General features: G+C 40.3%; 1 protein-coding gene across 1 annotated transcript; it reads right to left on the bottom strand.

The window, feature by feature from the left end:
• Nucleotides 1-2,351: 2,351 nt before the first annotated feature.
• TEX29 (testis expressed 29) lies at nt 2,352-15,227 on the bottom strand. The gene is made up of 9 exons (XM_072133475.1): nt 15,118-15,227; nt 14,236-14,312; nt 13,170-13,280; nt 11,515-11,584; nt 10,424-10,497; nt 9,353-9,418; nt 8,435-8,530; nt 4,201-4,336; nt 2,352-2,412 (listed from the first exon to the last, which is right to left on the bottom strand). The coding sequence occupies exons 2-9, from the start codon at nt 14,291-14,293 to the stop codon at nt 2,352-2,354; spliced, it is 672 nt and encodes a 223-aa protein (XP_071989576.1). The 5' UTR covers nt 14,294-14,312; nt 15,118-15,227.
• Between the last annotated feature and the right edge of the window lie 3,691 nt (nt 15,228-18,918).

The raw sequence follows: 18,918 nt of genomic DNA, 5'->3' as shown, positions 1-18,918 counted from the left end.
GGCTGCTTAAAAAAAATAAAGTCCTACTTACCTTCCAGTGCCCTCTGGACTCAGCTTCTGGTCATTGTGAGGGCACCGGAAGGTAAGTAGGACTTTATTTTTTTAAGCAGCCTTCTCCCAGCCACCTTTAGTTTTAGTTCAGAACTCTCGGACAACCCCTTTAACGAATGCAAGCATGAAAGTGTACCTGTGAGGCAAATTAACCCCCCAAAACTACATTGTCCCTCTTGATGCCTTGACTGACAGCCTGTATAATGATGTGTCATTCCTCCTCCTGGCTACCACGCCCCAGCAACTTGTGTGTATGAGAGATTCAACTGCTCTAGGATGCAGCCATGAGTATGGGGCGAAAGAGCATGTTATGTACTTGTGTATCCAATATCTGTGTCTCTCACATGTGTATAGGAGAACAGAGCATGTCATGTACTTGTGTAGCTGATGTCTGTATCTCTCACATGTATATAGAAGAACATGTCAGGTACTTATGTAGCTGATGTCTGTGTCTCTCACATGTATATAGCAGAATAGAACATGTCAGGATACTGTTTAGCTGATGTCTGTGTCTCTCACATGTATATAGCCGGACAGAACATGTCAGGTGCCTGTGTAGCTGATGTCTATGTCTCTCACATGTGTATAGCAGAACATGTCAGGTACTTGTGTAGCTGATGACTGTGTCTCACACATGTGGATATGAGAACATGTCAGTCACTTGTGTAGCTGATGTCTGTGTCTCTCACATGTGTATAGGACAACATTTCAGGTATTGTGTAGCTGATGTCTGTCTCTTGCATGTGTGTAGCAGAACATGTCAGGTACTTGTGTAGCTGATGTCTATGTCTCTCACATGTGTATAGCCGAACATGTCAGGTACTTGTGTAGCTGATGTCTGTGTCTCACACATGTGTATTAGGAGGGAGAGCATGTCAGCAGATAAAGCACAGACACTAGCAATACTTTACATTACACGACATGAGCAGGGGAGGAGAGGGGAGAGGTAACAGGGGTGATATCTCTATCTGCCTAGGTTCATCTGCATAATAAAGAAAACATTAGTTTTCAATTATTAAAGTATGAATTGACTAGATAAAGGCTGGAATCCTTGTGAGCTGATCCAATAGGTAGTGGTGACAGAAATAGTGACAGAGACCTGATGACAGGTGTCCTTTAAATGGGTATTCCAGGAATAAGAATAATTCATATGCAAATGGGTCTTTAAAATATAAGCTAGTTGTTTTTTGTTTTTTTTTGCTCCCCTTAGCAGAAAAATGCTGTGGACGTACACTGTAATGAAGAATTAAAATGCTACTGGCCCTTTAATCAGGTTGTTAATTTTCTCCGCGCGGAGCAGACACAGGACAGAAGATTTCCACTGGTTACATTTCTACATCAAATGTCCTGCACCTGCTTGGACAGGTCATATGATAACCACTGCATTTGGCAGTAGAAGGTTGGTTGCAGTTCATCCAGTATGGCCAGTGTTGTGGTGAGACCCATCTCAGTGAGGTAATGTGCAGTGATGGCAGTTACACATCATTACTGGTAACATAGTAAGACAGTCTGTTACATCATCACTGGGAGCTGAGCATAAGATGGAGGAGCTGTTGCTGAAAACATAAGGTTTCCAGTGGCAGCCATCTTGGTGATAACTCCACCTACTTTAGAAAGCCCATAACAGAGACGCCCACTTGCATGTTCTGGTGCATTCCTCTTCATGGTGCAGACATCGCATAGCTGGGAAATGATAGCAATGAGCCCACACACAAGCAGTAATGGGTCGAGACTGGATCTCTGACCAGCAACTTGTAAACATTGCCGTCTAGACAAGCCACAAGTTCCTCAGTGCAAGCAGTGAATGCCTAGTATCTGCCCCAGCTGCACCCTCTTAGTCACTGCAGCCGCGGGTGTTGCACATAGCATCTATTTAGTACCTGACACCAGAGCATATGTGCAGTAGCTCCATAGAGGCCGTCGATGTGTGCACCATGAAGAGGAGCACGCCAGAACTTGCAAGAGGACGTCCCTGCAGAAGCTAATGGGGCATAGAGTAGTCTCTGTGCCTGGCCCAGGAACACACCCTAGGAGCCTCTGCAGGTAATTGACATATTACTATTATAAAACTTATTAAAAGTTAGGGTGGGTTTCAAGATTACTAAAATTAATATTTCTCCAAACAGGAGAAATCTACCATCAGATCACTATTATCAGATTACTTGTGGTAGGTTTCCTTTAATATTTCCATGTAGCAGTAGGTGGGCCCCAGATTAAATTTTACTGGTGGGCCCTAAGCCCTCAGTCTGACCCTGATCTTGATACAGGAAATGAAATCCAATAACATCGGAATAATGCTTTTATTTATGGAAGGTCGACAGTCTCAGTTTCTTCATCAGTCCTTTTACTTGCTCAGTAATCCTGGTACAAAAAGAAAACAAATTATCATGGTTTATGTGCTGTCATAAAAAAATAAAATAAAGCTCCACTTGTCATTAATAATGCCTCTCAATTCTACATTAAAAGGGGTACAATGAGATCTCTGCCAATAAACTGTTAGGACAGAGCGGCAGGTAAATAGTTCCATCCATAACAAACTATATAAAAGTTGTTATACATTTGTTTAGGGGTGTAGTTTTTTCTGTCTCGTGGGACACAGTGCAGCCGCGACAAAAAACTGGCGCAGACACTTTATAAATACATGTGCAAGCAGTTTGCAAGTTCTTTTTAGTCCAAAGTCAGACAGAAAACTGGTGCAAAAGCTTTAATAAATAAGGCCAATGTGTCAGAAAAGTAGAACAATTTGAATTTTGAAAATACCCTTGTTTAGATTTACCAAATGATAAACTTTTGAGAACTTTCCAGTCAAATCTTATGAATTTGATTCACTCACTTCTACCCACTCTCTCAAAACTCTGGTACCACTGCACTTTCTTAATTTTTCCTTGGGAAAGAGGCTCCCAGTGATTGGTTAAATAGCCTTCCCAGTGATTCCTGTGTGAGTACAGTGTAGTGAGTACCACGAGCAGTATGTTACTGGCCTCACATACAGCCCTTTTGAACATTATTTGTATAGTCCCCTTTAACTACATTAATTCATAAAGAACAATTAAATTAAATGTCACTTTACTTCTGCACTGCCAGATGTATTGATGATTTTTATATAAATTATACAAGATCCAGAGATTCAAAAAAGCAATATTTTTATCCAATGTGAATTTTAAGTTCTTACCAATACAATATGCCAAAAATTGGCATACTGCCTAATATTTTGTAACATGCATGTCCAAACTTAGGTCAAACCAACCTATTACCTATTGTACCCTGACCCTTTTTGTCTTAAAAGTTTCTTAAAACTGACAGTTGTTAAAGCGACTAATGTGCATTTTCACATTTTTTTTACACATATTTCAAAAAAATCCAATGCACTTTATTTAATATATATCCACCATCACTTCAGTTAAAGGGGTTGTCCACTTTCAGCAAATAACTGATAAGATTTGTGTAGAGAAAAGTTATACAATTTTCCAATATATTTTCTGTATCAATTCTTCACGGTTTTTTAGACCTCTGCTTGAGGTCATCCTATAGAAAGCTTTTATGTTTACTTCCAGTGGAGAGAAATCTGTCCATGTCATGTGATGTTACACAGGTGCACAAGCAGTTATTATCACAGAGAGTAATCAGAGCTTTAAATTAGTAACAGCTTGACGTCACAAGCTTGACCATTGGCAGATTTCTATCCACTGGAAGTAAACATGGAACTTCCTAAATCATGGCAGCACGCAGAGATCTAGAAAACTGTGAGGAATTGATACAGAAAGTATATAGTAAAGTTGGATAACTTTTTCATACACAAACCATATCAATTAATTGCTGCAAATGGACAACCCCTTTAAAGTTCACAATTGATTTGAGACTTTATGATTCTGAGGCTTCATGCACAAATAGCATGTGTATTGTGGGCTGCAAACACACGCCGATGTTAATAGAAAAAGACTGCATGAGCATGACCAATAGAAGGCATAATGCATGTACAGAAGAAGAAGAACATAGCTTATTGAAAATTAAACATGCCTTTTTTTTCTTATTAGTAGTAGTCCACAACATAGACAATAAACTATCCATTTAAAACTGAGGGGACTACAAGAAATAATCTCTTCTCTGTAATTTACAACTTCCAAATGGAGGAATGAGATATATGTTTACCATCTATTTACCAGCATAATAATTCTACAGAAAGTTTTGCATAGAGCTTGAATCCTTACTTGTTTGCTCACGGTGGTAGCTTTGACATCCTCCTGCTCATTTTCTGTGTCTGATGTATTTCCAGCCTCAACTGCTGCTATCACAGAAAAATATATTAAAGCTTATATGTAACATTAAAATTAAAGTCGAAGTTAAAAGCAAGCTGCCTTAAAGATTCAGGGCGCAGTTTTGAAAATAGGATTTTAAAATGTAGACTTTTCTAAGTTATAAATTCATAATGGACTAAATGACACCACTTTGCTGATGAGCCAGTCCCAGAAGCTGGACGTTACTGTACTGCCATGTGCATCAAGGCACTTGCAAAACAGACATACAGTTACGTCCATATGCGCCAAAGGGTTAAGGCTTTAGGGAGAGGATACTTGCAGTAACACAAGTATAAATCCCCACTAGTGCTATCCAGTGACCATACAATTTTGGCAATTAGATCATGCACTCTCTTTCCACCACTTCATCTATGTGGTGTTTCAGAATATATGTTCCGACCCCTAAAAATAGCAATAAGTGCAGACTCAGCTAAGGATGTCAGGTGAGTCTGATGTGAGTTGTGGCCTTTTGAATATTATATAGTTTGAAATTTAAATATATCTTAGGAAATCTGCACTTCAATTTAGTTAGCTCTGAAACAGTTTGGTTATTTCTAGAAATAATCTGCATTTCATTACTGAACTATTTAATTATGGAGTGGAGTCCTATCATTACAAACATTGCTTAAATTATTAGTAAATGAATATCAAATAATTGTGATTTATCTCATTCATCAGATTAAAATGACTCTTTTCTTTCTCTTGCTTTTAAATTATATCCCCAAAGAAAAAAACTGCAAGTGTTTGCTGCAGCTAAAAGTATGATTTTTGTCACCCCCACCAAGCGAATTAGTATTGTAATATTTTATGTAAAATTTACTATGACATATTCTTCCTCTAACATTCAGTTCCTGGACACCAACGTATGCATCGAGTGCAATAGGTTGAAAACTGACCGATGTGTAAAACCCACTGACCGTAATAATTTGCTGAAGTACGACAGTGCTCACCCTAAGAGAATAATGGACCCCCTTCAATACAGCCAGATGGTTAGGGTCCGCAGAATTGTGGATGACCCAGTACAGGTCGAAACCAGATTGCAAGAGATGTCTAAGAAATTTGTAACCAGGGGTTATCCCTCACAGTTGGTCTCCAGACATAGAGATCCACTCTACTGAAGCCAAGAGTTAAAAATCCAGAAAAACCCATGAGGATCCCCTTCGTATCTACCTATGGGCCCCATAGTCCCCATATTTCTAGGGTGATACGGAAACATTGGCATACTTTGTCACAATACCATAGTAATATTGGGTCCTTTAAACTACCACCCTTTTTTTCCTATAATAGGCCAAGAAACTTGAGGGACAACGTCATGAAAAGTGACATTGGTCCTGCAGACAAAAAACCAATCCTTGCCATGTCTTTGAAACCTGGATGTTACCCCTGCATGAGCTGTGAGAATTGCAGCCATATGCTTAAGGGGGACACCTTCACTGACCCACTGACAGGAAAGAAATATAACATTAGACAACACTTGACGTGTAGGTCCGATCATGTCATTTATGTCTTGATATGTCCTTGGCCCAAACATTATGTAGGGGAAACAACTACTGAATGTAGGTTAAGACTGCACAATCACCGCTCAACTATTAATATTCGTAAACTTGACTTGCCAGTCCTCCAACATTTTTCTGAGGCTGGACATAAGATCCATCAACTTAAATTCTGTATCATAGATTCTGTACCACCCCCCAGAAGAGGAGGTAATAGACAGAAGGCTTTGAAAAAATGTGAGACAGAGTGGATATACAGATTAAATTCTGTACACCCTACTGGGCTCAATATAGACTTCTTAACACTCTGATATGAATTCGCCCGTACCCATCTGAATCTTGCATGACACTACTTACAGTATTGGGAAGTATTTAATTGTATGTTACTTATTTTATTAAATTGTTTTAATGATCAATCATTTTGTTTTTTTATCTAGATCACTCCCACAAACAGGGGACTGTCATCGCCATTTGTTGCCTGGCATATATTGTACTATCTTGTCTGCTATGTTGCAAGCGTCACATGTCTTTCCAGTTGGAGATTACGATCGGAGGGACCCAGTGTCGGGATCACAGCATGTTTGGTCAAAAGGGGGTGGTCTGTGTCTAGAGGGAACCATGGCAACATGCTTGGAGGTTAATACGAGCAGAGATGCACCGTGGACATACCTCCTCTGGACAGACTGTCCATGAGACATATTATTACCCTGGAAGACCATTTGCTGTAATATGCCCAAGATACACTTGGGATTCCCTCACTTACATATCCTCGGACTGGCGATGCACACCTCTTTCCCTATTCCAAGATGGCCACCGATGTATCAGGCGTAATCTCACGATAACTGTGGGACTTTGATGTTGACGGTGCGGAGACTAAACAGCGAGCGATTGCTAGGTCTGAGTGCAGCTGTCCCGATTCAAGCCCCTAGGACTTGCAGTTTTGGCCTCTTGCAGAGGATATTTGCAGTGTGGCAAAGCCTATAGATTTACTTCTTATCCTTAACGCTGCAACCTGCGTGGTGGTTTCATAGCAACCACCGGACATGCTCCTCCATACTGCTTACAAGCAAAGTTATGCACGTGGAGGTGCTCGTCTTCCTGATGATTTTACACCTTTTTATTTGTAATGGACAATATTGTAATTCACTGTTCATATTTTGTATATTCTTATGTATTGTGCACATCATTTGGACACTGATATGCAAATACCACTGTCCCTGTCACCAATTGGTTGTGATGTCATATCCTGCGGGGGATTTAAACCCGCCTTTTACACTATGCTTGAAAATGGCTACATTGAGTTAGCTGAAATGTTGCTGTTTGTCCTCATGTGAAAAAATAACCTGAAACCAATGGAGTGCTGCTTCTCTACTTGGATAACCGGGAGGCCTTGAGTTGGACCTCGCTAGCTTGCACCCACAATGGATTATAATCCTATTGTTTAATACACTGTGGCACTCTTCAACTTGATTTTTGTAATATTTTATGCAGTGTAATGGTCTATGGCAGTGTTGGCGAACCTATGGCATGGGTGCCAGAGGTGGCACTCAGGGACCTTTCTGTGGGCACCCAGGCTGTCGCCCCAGGACAAAGTTCACTAGACAGGACTTAAATCTTCCTGCAGTCCTAGACAATTGAGATGCAGCTCTTGGCACTCTTTTAAAGTGACATAGCCTTGACTGATTGGAACTGCAAGAGGAGTAAGGTGTGAACAGACCCAGAATATTTTTGGAGGTCCTACTACTGGCCCCACAATTCTTCCTGTACAGAAAGACCCTGAAAAGAAGCTACAATGATGTCTGAATTTGCCTTCCTGCTTTCAACTGTATTGGTGTCCTCAGGGGGCTAATACGATTGACTGTTGTGGAACAAAGGAGAGCAATTAGTTAATGTTGAAATTGTCAAGCTGGCACTCGATGGTAAATAAGTAGGTTTTGGTTGAAGTTTGGGCATCCGGTCTCTAAAAGGTTTGCCATCACTGGTCTATGGGAAAATTCTATGCTGATTTGTGTGTGCAGGTTATGGCATATCACACATCAGGTTAAGAGACAAATGAGAATTAGAGATGCCAGACTGATACAAAACATCTGTGAAAATGGAAGAAAACTTCAATTCTTCATGGCACATTCATATGCGGGTAACCTTATTTCTTTCTGTCAGCATCTTCTTAAAGGTTGGGTATATTTTAAAGGATATCTACCATCAGTTTCACTAATGGTAGATGTGTGCTACTAAGATGTTCCTGAGGAACAATGTTTCTCAGGACTTCTTGTATTATAATTCTATATGCCGTGCACAGTGCATTGTGCAGGTGACGGGCGGGACCAGGCAGGACTTGAATGGGAACAGGGGGAGTAAATAAATTAAAAGCCGAACCTCTCCAGTGTCGTAGCAGACTAATTAGGATAGATTTGATCACTATATTTCTGCAATTGCGGTATAAAAAGTTATAATAAAACACGTCCTTAGAAACATTGTTCCTTAGGAACTTCTTAGTAGGACATGTCTACCAGCAGTAAACTGATGGTAAATGTCCTTTAAGAGTAAGGTGCACTGTAGTTCCACTGTAAACCCATTGGTCTTCTGTGTACCTACCTGTTTCACCAGTGTTCTCTCCCTCAGCTTTTACATCATTCTGCTCTTTATCTTGCGCTTTATCTTCCACTAATGTACTTTCAGATCTGGCCACTACTAACAAAGAAAAAAATATTATTATTTTATATGGTCTAATATATATTAATGGAAAATCGACAGTCGAAAGACTAGATTCTCTCATGACAGCAAACTATTGTTTAAAGGTAATTTTTGAGGCGTTTTTCAAGGCGCATGAGCCATTATTATCTCTGTGTGATAATAATAGATTGTGCACCTGCGTGTCCATCACATGACCACGGTCAGATTTCTATCACTGGAATTAAAAGCAGAAGCTTTCTATAGCAGGACAGCATGCAAAAATATAGAAAACTGTGATGAATTGATTCAGTAATTGTATAACTTTTCCATACACAAACAATATCTATTATTTGCCAAAAGTGGAATCAATTTAAATATATGCCTAGGTGTGAGGTAGTATTGATGTATAATATATCGTTGAATAAGTTTGTTGTTCACAGCTAGTGATACATATCTGTGTGACTCCAAAAGGTCTATGAATTCCTACTTGCTTAAGGTTGGGATCAAAGATCTCAATTCTTCCAGTGCTCGACATGGTATATTTTGAGACTTTGCTTGAATCAGATGAGAATAGATAGTCGATATAAGTCCACCTGGGCCCTGCGATCTGACTACGGGTATCAAGGGACATTTAGACATAATTTCAAACATATTTGGGAACTGGCCCATAATGGTACATGCCATAATTGTGGAAACCTTGTCTAGGAATATATTATTTAATGATGATAATTTCTTTATTTATATAGTGCACACAGAGTTCTAGGACTCCAAAATTATCTTTTTTTGTTATACATTGTTTTTATTACTTTGTATTTGTAGCATTGCTTTTATTTATCATACCAGTTTCATCTTCCACATGACTTGTATTTTCATGTGCTTGCTGTTCTGGGGATATACCAGTGGTATCTATGAACAATAAAAAAAAAATATGGCTGAATATAACATTTTTTAAAAAGATTTAATGGAACGTTTAATGTGTTTCCTTTTTATTTAATGAATCTACCATAAAACTCAAGCAAAATAAACCTGGGACACCGTGACTATGGTAATCTTCTTATATTTGCTATCCACGTCTCCTTCCTTCTAAAATAAACTCTTAAAATTATGCTAATGACCCTGAAGGGCTCTGGAGATGTTCCCTGAGCCCATTCACAAGTTGTTTAACTATCTCACCCTCCCCCTTCTCCATTTGTGCTTCCCCCTTTACTCTGTCTGCTGTAAAATGACTGCTCCTGCACAGTGTAACAGCCTATAAATAAGCAGCACCCAGGGGCTCTAGAACATCCCCCAGATCCTTTCTGGTTTATTAGCATAATTTTAAAAGTTGATTTGAGAAGGATTTTGACATGGATAACAAATATAGGAAGATTACCACAGTTACAGTGCCTGGATCTATGAGTCCTTGGTTTATCATGATGGATTTGGATGTTAGATTTTCTTTAAGAAATACAGTAATCACCTACAAGTAATGAAAGACTCCTGGTTATGTGATGGTGATTGCCTGGGTGCAGGAGTTTTGCAATTACCATGGACTTTTGGCTGAAACTCATTGTGATAGGACAACCGGAAGTACATGTTCTATTGTGCGTGCATGGTAATAAAAGGGATAAAACAAAACTGTATACATAATTCCAATAACTGTAATAATAAATGTAATAAAGATCGTCATCAAAATTAACAATTTAAGAATTTAAATGCATTTCTGTATTGTTGGCTGGTATAAATTTGAAAGGATGTGTAGCACTTACGCATTATGGGTATGGGTAGATGTGCTGCCAACCAGTGAGCAGTATTATATTTCCATAAATGATCAAATCTGCCAACATACTAATTTGCAGGATTATTTGATTGTGTGAGTGGGACTGAAGTGATCGGTGTCTGCTTAGAATGTGGATAAGATTTTCCTCTCACCTTTGTCAGCTGGACTTTCTCCCCCTTCAGTCATGTCTACAAACTTTCTCTTTTTTATTTTATATTTATAAAACCTGTGTGATAGAGAGGTAGCAATGAAATTTTTATGTAGTGTATGAAACATTTTACAATAGTACATATATTATTTTTACACAATAGGCACCATTTTAAGGCTATTCATCAGAGGGTTGTCACGGGTGCTCCCGCAACCCTCGTCTCGGGTCGCAGGCACAACCATGCTCTTCACCAGTCCCCAATGCCCCAACAGCCTAACTGGTGTGCATGTCCCCGCCTCCTAGACTCCGAAAGAATTAAAGGGCCAGCGCATCATTGATTGGTGCTGGCCATTTCCAGAATCTGTGATAAGCCAGCCTTTACACCCTACCGGATCGTTGTGCCTCGTACCTCAGAGAAAGCTGTGTTCCTCAGGCCTAGTGCTTGTGCTAAGAATTCCTGTTGTGACCCCAGTTTTGTCCCTGACTACGCTCCTTTGCTGCCTGCCCTGACCTCCTGCTGTGCCTTTGACGTTGATCCTGTGCTGCCTATCTCGACCTCCTGCCTGTCCCCGACCACGGGTCTGCCTCACGACTCTACACCTCACCTTGACCGCCACCGCGGTACATTGTGGAACCACGCCACAGCAAGTCCAACCCGATTTGCGGTGGGCTCTGGTGAAAACCGTGTGCCAAGTGTTGGAAATAAATCAGTCTATTTTTTTCAGTATTTTTTTTTAAAGAGTAGTGTCCATGATTTAAGCACTTACTTGAGTTTAACTTCACAAACATTCATTGCGTATGTATAACAAATAGTTGGTGTGCATCTATCCACAAAGATCATCTCAATCAATTAAAAAAAAAAGAATTTTGGGATTTTCCTGGCACAGTATGCTAGTATCAATGTTACTTGGTTAACAGAGAGACATAAAAGAAATACAGGTAAATTAATTAATTAATTAATTAATTAAATTAATGATAATTTAAAAGCTCCACTGCATATGATTAAAATCATTGTCAATGGTTTAACTTAGGAAAAATTATTCAATAATTTTATTTTCATTTAAATGTAAAGTAGCAGAGTGATATATTACTTACCAAAATCCTAAAACACCCCAAAACAAGAGTGTAACCATGATGATCAAGGTGTAAATTGCTATTATGTAGCCTAAAAACAAAGATGTGCATGAGAACCAAGGAAGGTTTGGAGTCACTTTGCTAAATACAAACCTTGGAAACTGAATGTAAAAATTAACTACTATAACTACTCACGTTCTGTTCACATTACATTGTAATATAGTGTCATGTATGTTTTTTACTGATACAAACATTGCATTTATAACAGTTAATGGCATGTTTTGATGATTTCATCTGGCCAATTGTAGTAGGGGATCAGCAAGGGAGTCAGAAGGGAATGTGTTATGACTTGAACCCCAGTTTTCTGGGTTGCAAGGCATGAAAAATTCACAATTTCTGGCCCTTCTGTGCCCTGGGGTCTGGATTAAGGCTAGGTAGGACACTTTGACCAGCCAAATTTACTAGAACCTGCACTACAAAAATGGTGCAGGTTATGGCTGAAAACCAGGGCCGGATTAAGGGTGGTGGGGGCCCCTGGGCACAAACTGGTGGGGGCCCTTCCAACAATGTTTTTTGAAGTATAAAGCCTGCCAGACTCTTTAGTATATAGCCTGCAGCCCCCTGTAGAATACAGCCACCAGCTCCCTGTAGTATACACCCACAAGCCCCCTGTAGAATTTAGCTGCCAGTCCCCTGTAGAAAATGGCCACAAAATAATAAACTTCATACTTACCCTCACCTTCCCTTCCAGTGATCCCATGATGCTCTTCCTCACTCTTCAGGCAGCCGCCGGCCACTGAAGGCACAGCTGCCATCGCTGGGGGAGATTGCTGATGCACTGTTTTGGCAGCAGCATGTAGTGATCAACTGACTGTTGGAAACTGGTGGAGGCCCCTTAAAAAGTGAAAGTGGTGGGGGCCACGGGGCTAGAGCCCCAGGAGCCCCTCCTTTAATCCGGCCCTGCTGAAAACTATGGAAGCCCTGGACTGACATAAATTTTACTCGGTTTGTTCCAGTGCATCAGAACTACTAAGAGGTTGAAACATTTTGATACATCTAACGTGTCTGGCACTGGCAATGCCTATAATTAAGACCAGCACACAAAGTGCTGGTGTTAAAATAGATTCCCTTTGTTTTTCTGCAAAAATCTGCTATTTCTGAAACTGCTGTTCTGTAACTACCAAACCAGTTGCTTCTTGTTTGGGTCTGTGTCCAAATTTTGGTGTATCCTTGTGTGTGGCTCCAAAGATACAACTTACTGGCCAAGGACCAGACAAAAACTTTGAAACATTGCAGAGGGAGCTTAAACCGAACCGTCCTTTGTCATAAATAAATACAAGCAAACATCTTCATTCAAAATCCTAAAATGGTTTGATCCAATGCTTATTACTGTAGGAAAGAATGACTTTCTGGGTACAGTAAAATGTGGCAATTTTTCAATGCATTTTTATATGTTACCATGTGTTTGGCTGGTTTGAAAACATTTTTAATATTTCTGGAAGTGTTAGCAGCTGTGTCAGCATTGGGACATATCTGTTTACACTTCAGCAATGAAGAAAAACGCTTTCAAATCAGCCAAATGCATGGTAACATGTAAAAACATACGTTTTTGCATGCAATTAAAAACACATCCAAAAAGCAAAATTCTAAATCTATACAACACATCACCTGTTTACCTGGAATAGTCTTTTTGTAGCAGGCATCCATAAAGAAACAACAGTCTTTCAGAACACAGTCTAGTCTTGTTTTATTGGCATTGCAGGGTATACTTAAAGGCATCTCACAAACTAACAAGGAAACAATAATCAGATACTAATAATGCACACAAATGATAGTACAACATATTGTATATAACATGTAATGCGATTAATAATTTCACAGTGGAGACTATTTTAATCTTATTAAACATATAGAAGTTTGCTGCGTATGTAAAATAAATTTTAAAAAAACCTTGGTAAGACCTGCATAGACATCTTTCTTATACTGTGTCCTCTCCCCCATGGGCTTTTATTGCACATTGGGGGTCATTTATTAAGGGCCCGAATCGCGTTTTTTAAGGTGGGTTACCCGAATTTTTCCGTTTTGCGACGATTTTCCTTGAATTACCCCGGGTTTTTGGCGCTCGCGATCGGATTGTGACGCATCGGTGCCGGCATGCACGCGACGGAAATCGGGGGTGTGGCCGAACGAAAACCCAACGGATTCGGAAAAACCGCCGCATTTAAAAAAAAAAGAAAGTGTCGCTGAACACGCACTTACCTGCACCCAGCAATGGATTGTGAACTCCGGCGGACCTCGGTGGACTTCAGTGCAGCAGCGACACCTGGTGGACGTCAGAGGAACTGCCTTAGTGAATCGCCGGAAGACCCGAATCCTCCACACAGAACGCGCCGCTGGATCGCGAATGGCCCGGGTAAGTAAATCTGCCCCATTGTGTGATTATAGATGCACTCCTGCTTTAAACAAAAATACCTTCTTTTTCTTTAACCTTATTGCTCTCCTGACACCACTCGACCAAGTTGGTTACTGTTCTCTGTATAATTTGGGAGGTGGGTTTATTAGATCGCTTCATTTTTGAAGAATTTATTACATATGATGAATAATTGCATAAAGATGTATGTTATTATCTCTGATGTACCTCCGCTAGTGCTCCTTGTTTTGTGATGCTGTACTGTTTTATTTCTGTTCCAATAAAGCGATTAAAAAAAAAATATATATATATATATATATATATATAAATACCTGTCAGTTTGTCAAACAATCCTCTTCTGAATAAGTTGTGAGTATAAAATTTCATCATGGTAAAAAATGGGATTTGGCTGTAAAATAAAAAAGGGTACACTTGATTTTACTATCATTACTATTTTGTTTCTGGTTTTATCTATACTAGTATGTGGGAAATAATGAAAATGATCCATTGCACTACTTCTAGTAGACAATATTTCGTGCAAAATAACTGAAATTACAAAACAAAGACATAAAACTCCTTATATTTTTGAAAGCTGCGCCTGATGCTTTGTTTGAATCCCCTGCAAGACCTATATTCATGCAATGTACATTCACAGTGACATTTTAATGGTGATTCATAAAAACTGGTATTCGTAGCTAGAAATGTGACCAATTTTTTTTTGTTTATATATCAATAATTAATTAATCAATCATTAATTCCATGGTGCTGTGCATCAGGCAAGGGGTTGGCCTAGCGGCAAAAAGGTTTGTGTGCCAGAAATACTGCCAACTCCACAGAAATTTGTCCTAATTTTCTGGCGTAAAGTAAGACGACTAATAGGAGGTGCAGAGTACGACTAGATAGTCTTATACTAGGACAGATTTATTATCCAGCATTAGACACTTATATGAATCTGGTGCAGAATAAGACTGTCTTGTCTAACTCTGTACTGTCTAACTATAGGATGCTTTTTATAAATCTGCCCCATTGTTTTTATATCTAAATTTTGGAGCGTCTTTAATTACTGATTATCATAATTGTGATCACGTATAATCACTGTTACTACAATAGCTACTGAAATTATGTCTGTAGTACAATTACAGAAGTGGTTAACTGTGTAGACCCCCTATTTTAAGCAAATTGCTGTTATAAATGGTCCAGACAACTGTAAATACCTTTTCAACAGAGTGCTGCCATTTTCTCTACTGACCAGCAGTGTAGAGATGCAAAACAGACACCTTGCAGGTGGCAGTTAGAATTTGTCACCGGCTCTGGCTGTATGCACCAGCATGTCATGCGCTGCTTGGTTTACTGGCTTAAAACATTGCATCAAAAATCTAAACCTGTAAAAGAAAAAGGTCACCATCCACCGTGCTACAACAGCTGATAAGTGAAGAAGGCAATAAACAAACTTGGGTTTGGGATGCAAACCCGGTTGATGCTACAGTTTCCCCAATTTTTAGTTATCTACACATTGTAGGGTAGGATTTACTCCTGAAGGTAACTTTGAATCTGGATTGCTTTGGTGGTGTGTGCCATATGTACTCAGATGTTTTACTTTCCTCTCACTACTGCCTTTGCCTGCAAGTTGAGGCTTATTCAGACTGGTGTATCGGCTGTGTATCCACACAAAACACGGACGTGTAAATAAAACTTTCGCTAACTATTGTAGGAGATTAGCTCCGGGGATCGTCGTCTCCTAAGCAGACGACCAGCACACACAGGGAATTCACACAATGTGAGTAAGGTTAAGACTGGCCTCAGCCAGCTTTATTTGGCAGTACACAAACTCAAAACATAAAAATAATACCTAAGCCTCTCCGGCACTAACTAAACATCGAGGTTCCCTACCTCACCAGGTGCTGGCCTACTGCCAGCCACCCCAAAAACACAGCAACAGTTCACTACCACCGCTCCACAGGCCTTTGCCGTAGCCTGTCTCTTCCCCAGGGTGGAGCCCAGTGTGAAGTCTGCCCCATGTATTAGTGCATTCCCTCCAGCTGAAAACTAATTAACTTAATTAGACAGACCCAACTTTTCCAGGTCTGTCTTCTACTCAGCTTTTCATAAGGCAAAATGCACATTTTATGCCCAAAAGCTTCTCTAGTGGCAGCCACCCTGCCACACTATGAATAAAAGTGTTAACTTACATACCTGCACATAATATTTAGATATACACTCACCGGCCACTTTATTAGGTACACCATGCTAGTAACGGGTTGGACCCCCTTTTGCCTTCAGAACTGCCTCAATTCTTCGTGGCATAGATTCAATAAGGTGCTGGAAGCATTCCTCAGAGATTTTGGTCCATATTGACATGATGGCATCACACAGTTGCCGCAGATTTGTTGGCTGCACATCCATGATGCGAATCTCCCGTTCCACCACATCCCAAAGATGCTCTATTGGATTGACATCTGGTGACTGTGGAGGCCATTTGAGTACAGTGAACTCATTGTCATGTTCAAGAAACCAGTCTGAGATGATTCCAGCTTTATGACATGACGCATTATCCTGCTGAAAGTAGCCATCAGATGTTGGGTACATTGTGGTCATAAAGGGATGGACATGGTCAGCTGTGGCGTTGCAACGATGCTCAATTGGTACCAAGGGGCCCAAAGAGTGCCAAGAAAATATTCCCCACACCATGACACCACCACCACCAGCCTGAACCGTTGATACAAGGCAGGATGGATCCATGCTTTCATGTTGTTGACGCCAAATTCTGACCCTACCATCCGAATGTCGCAGCAGAAATCGAGACTCAGCAGACCAGGCAACGTTTTTCCAATCTTCTACTGTCCAATTTCGATGAGCTTCTGCAAATTGTAGCCTCAGTTTCCTGTTCTTAGCTGAAAGGAGTGGCACCCGGTGTGGTCTTCTGCTGCTGTAGCCCATCTGCCTCAAAGTTCAACGTACTGTGCGTTCAGAGATGCTCTTCTGCCTACCTTGGTTGTAACGGGTGGCGATTTGAGTCACTGTTGCCTTTCTATCAGCTCGAACCAGTCTGCCCATTCTCCTCTGACCTCTGGCATCAACAAGGCATTTCCGCCCACAGAACTGCCGCTCACTGGATGTTTTTTCTTTTTCGGACCATTCTCTTTAAACCCTAGAGATGGCTGTGCGTGAAAATCCCAGTAGATGAGCAGTTTCTGAAATACTCAGACCAGCCCTTCTGGCACCAACAACCATGCCACGTTCAAAGGCACTCAAATCACCTTTCTTCCCCATACTGATGCTCGGTTTGAACTGCAGGAGATTGTCTTGACCATGTCTACATGCCTAAATGCACTGAGTTGCCGCCATGTGATTGGCTGATTAGAAATTAAGTGTTAACGAGCAGTTGGACAGGTGTACCTAATAAAGTGGCCAGTGAGTGTAGGTCTAAATGTACTACTGTATTGATTCAGAACCAAAAACATCAGAACCCATTTTTTTTTACAAATACAGCACCTGAATAAATTCTGCACATACATAAATCTTCAAAACCCCAGTTCTGCATATAAAAACAGCATGTACTGTACATAGAAAGAGTACCAGAATCAAACTCAGTAGCTGATAAATACAGAAGCACAACCCAGATCATGTGGCTGTAGCTCCATGAATGGCTGAATAATAAATGATGACCAAAATTGTGACTTCAAAACACAGGGTTGCATCAATGCCACGTGTAGAAATATCCCAGTACTGGTTAACAGGATTCCCCAGACTGGGTGTCACAATTTTGGTCATCATTTATAATACTAATAAAGGTTAAGTTTTACTCCTTGGTTATAGTTCCTTAGGGCTAGTTAGCCCCCTCTTGTTAAAATTAAAAATAGCCTACCAAGTAGAGATTTCCCACTTCTTTTTTTGTTTGGCTCCATGAATGGCTGTGCACTGCGGTTGTACCTCCACGTATGACTGTACTGTGTACTCCATGTATATAGCCAACATAGTAACAGTGTCCCTACTATAGCCAATATAGTAACAGGACCACCATAATAGCCAACAGAGTGCCATATAGTAACAGTGTCCCCTCAGTAGCCAATATTGTAACAGTGGTTTCACAGTAGTCAATATAGTCACAAGGCCCCACAAAGCCCAATATAGTAATAAAAGACACACAAAAGACAATATTGCCACAGTGTCCCTAGTAGCAACAGTGCCCCCATAGTAGCCAGAAAAAAATACGGTTCATACTCACCTGTCTGCTGCTGGCACGTTCATTGCAACTTCTGATGCGTGGAGCCACGTTGACGTCGTTTCCTACGCCTGCGCCATGTTAAACACATCACAATAACCAAGTTCCTACATAGATAGACAGCAACTATGATTATCGCACCTGTTGGTGAGTGCATTGGGGAGTATTTAGGGGGAGCTGGTACTAAATAATAGGTATTTTACCCCTGAGAGAGTCTCCAGCAGGAGATGGAATGCATGGGGAGCCCTCCTCCTGCTGTTTGCCCTTCATCTAACCAGTACTATCATTTTGACACTTACTGGTGCGTCTCTTTGGTTTGCATTGCATATGGAGACCTTCCAAGGAAATTTTCCTCACTGATACTTTATACTCTGCTTTGAAATAACTCTTCACTGTATGTGAGTTCGGAGGAGTCACCAGATTACATATCTTCAGCGGCTGGATATTTTCATATTGCATTTACTTGGTACATATCAAGTAAGGGCATATGAGGACACACACCATTCGTTCAGGAGGTGTTTGGTTGAAATCTTACCTGGATAATACAACCAGTTGTTGTATAGATGTACTTGTATACAATTTTTTATTGTATTCAAATTTTTTGTTTGATGTGTGTTTTTTAATTGCATTCTTGGACATTGCCTCTGTGACGTACATCTTTTCTTGTTGGGGTAAATTTAACAGTAGTTTGTTGGCTCACGTTCTGATGTGATTGGGCAGGGCCCCATTTATGTTTGTTAAATGTTGACGTCATCTTACGCCTGCCCCATGTTAGACACATCACAAGAACTAA

This window comes from Engystomops pustulosus, chromosome 2 (assembly GCF_040894005.1).
Source record: "Engystomops pustulosus chromosome 2, aEngPut4.maternal, whole genome shotgun sequence".
Taxonomy (NCBI): domain Eukaryota; kingdom Metazoa; phylum Chordata; class Amphibia; order Anura; family Leptodactylidae; genus Engystomops; species Engystomops pustulosus.
The sequence above is the reverse complement of the archived record's forward strand: the minus strand, read 5'-3'. Positions and strand labels throughout refer to the sequence as shown.

What these genes read in the sequence shown, in the direction of transcription:
- TEX29 (XM_072133475.1), bottom strand. Translation starts at nt 14,293, where the DNA reads ATGATGAAATTTTATACTCACAACTTATTCAGAAGAGGATTGTTTGAC. An exon ending in TCATGTGGAAGATGAAACTG is followed by an intron (nt 8,531 to 9,352) that starts GTATGATAAATA and finishes TTTCTTTGTTAG; the next exon opens with TAGTGGCCAGATCTGAAAGT. An exon ending in ATTATGCTGGTAAATAGATG is followed by an intron (nt 2,413 to 4,200) that starts GTAAACATATAT and finishes TTTTTGTACCAG; the next exon opens with GATTACTGAGCAAGTAAAAG.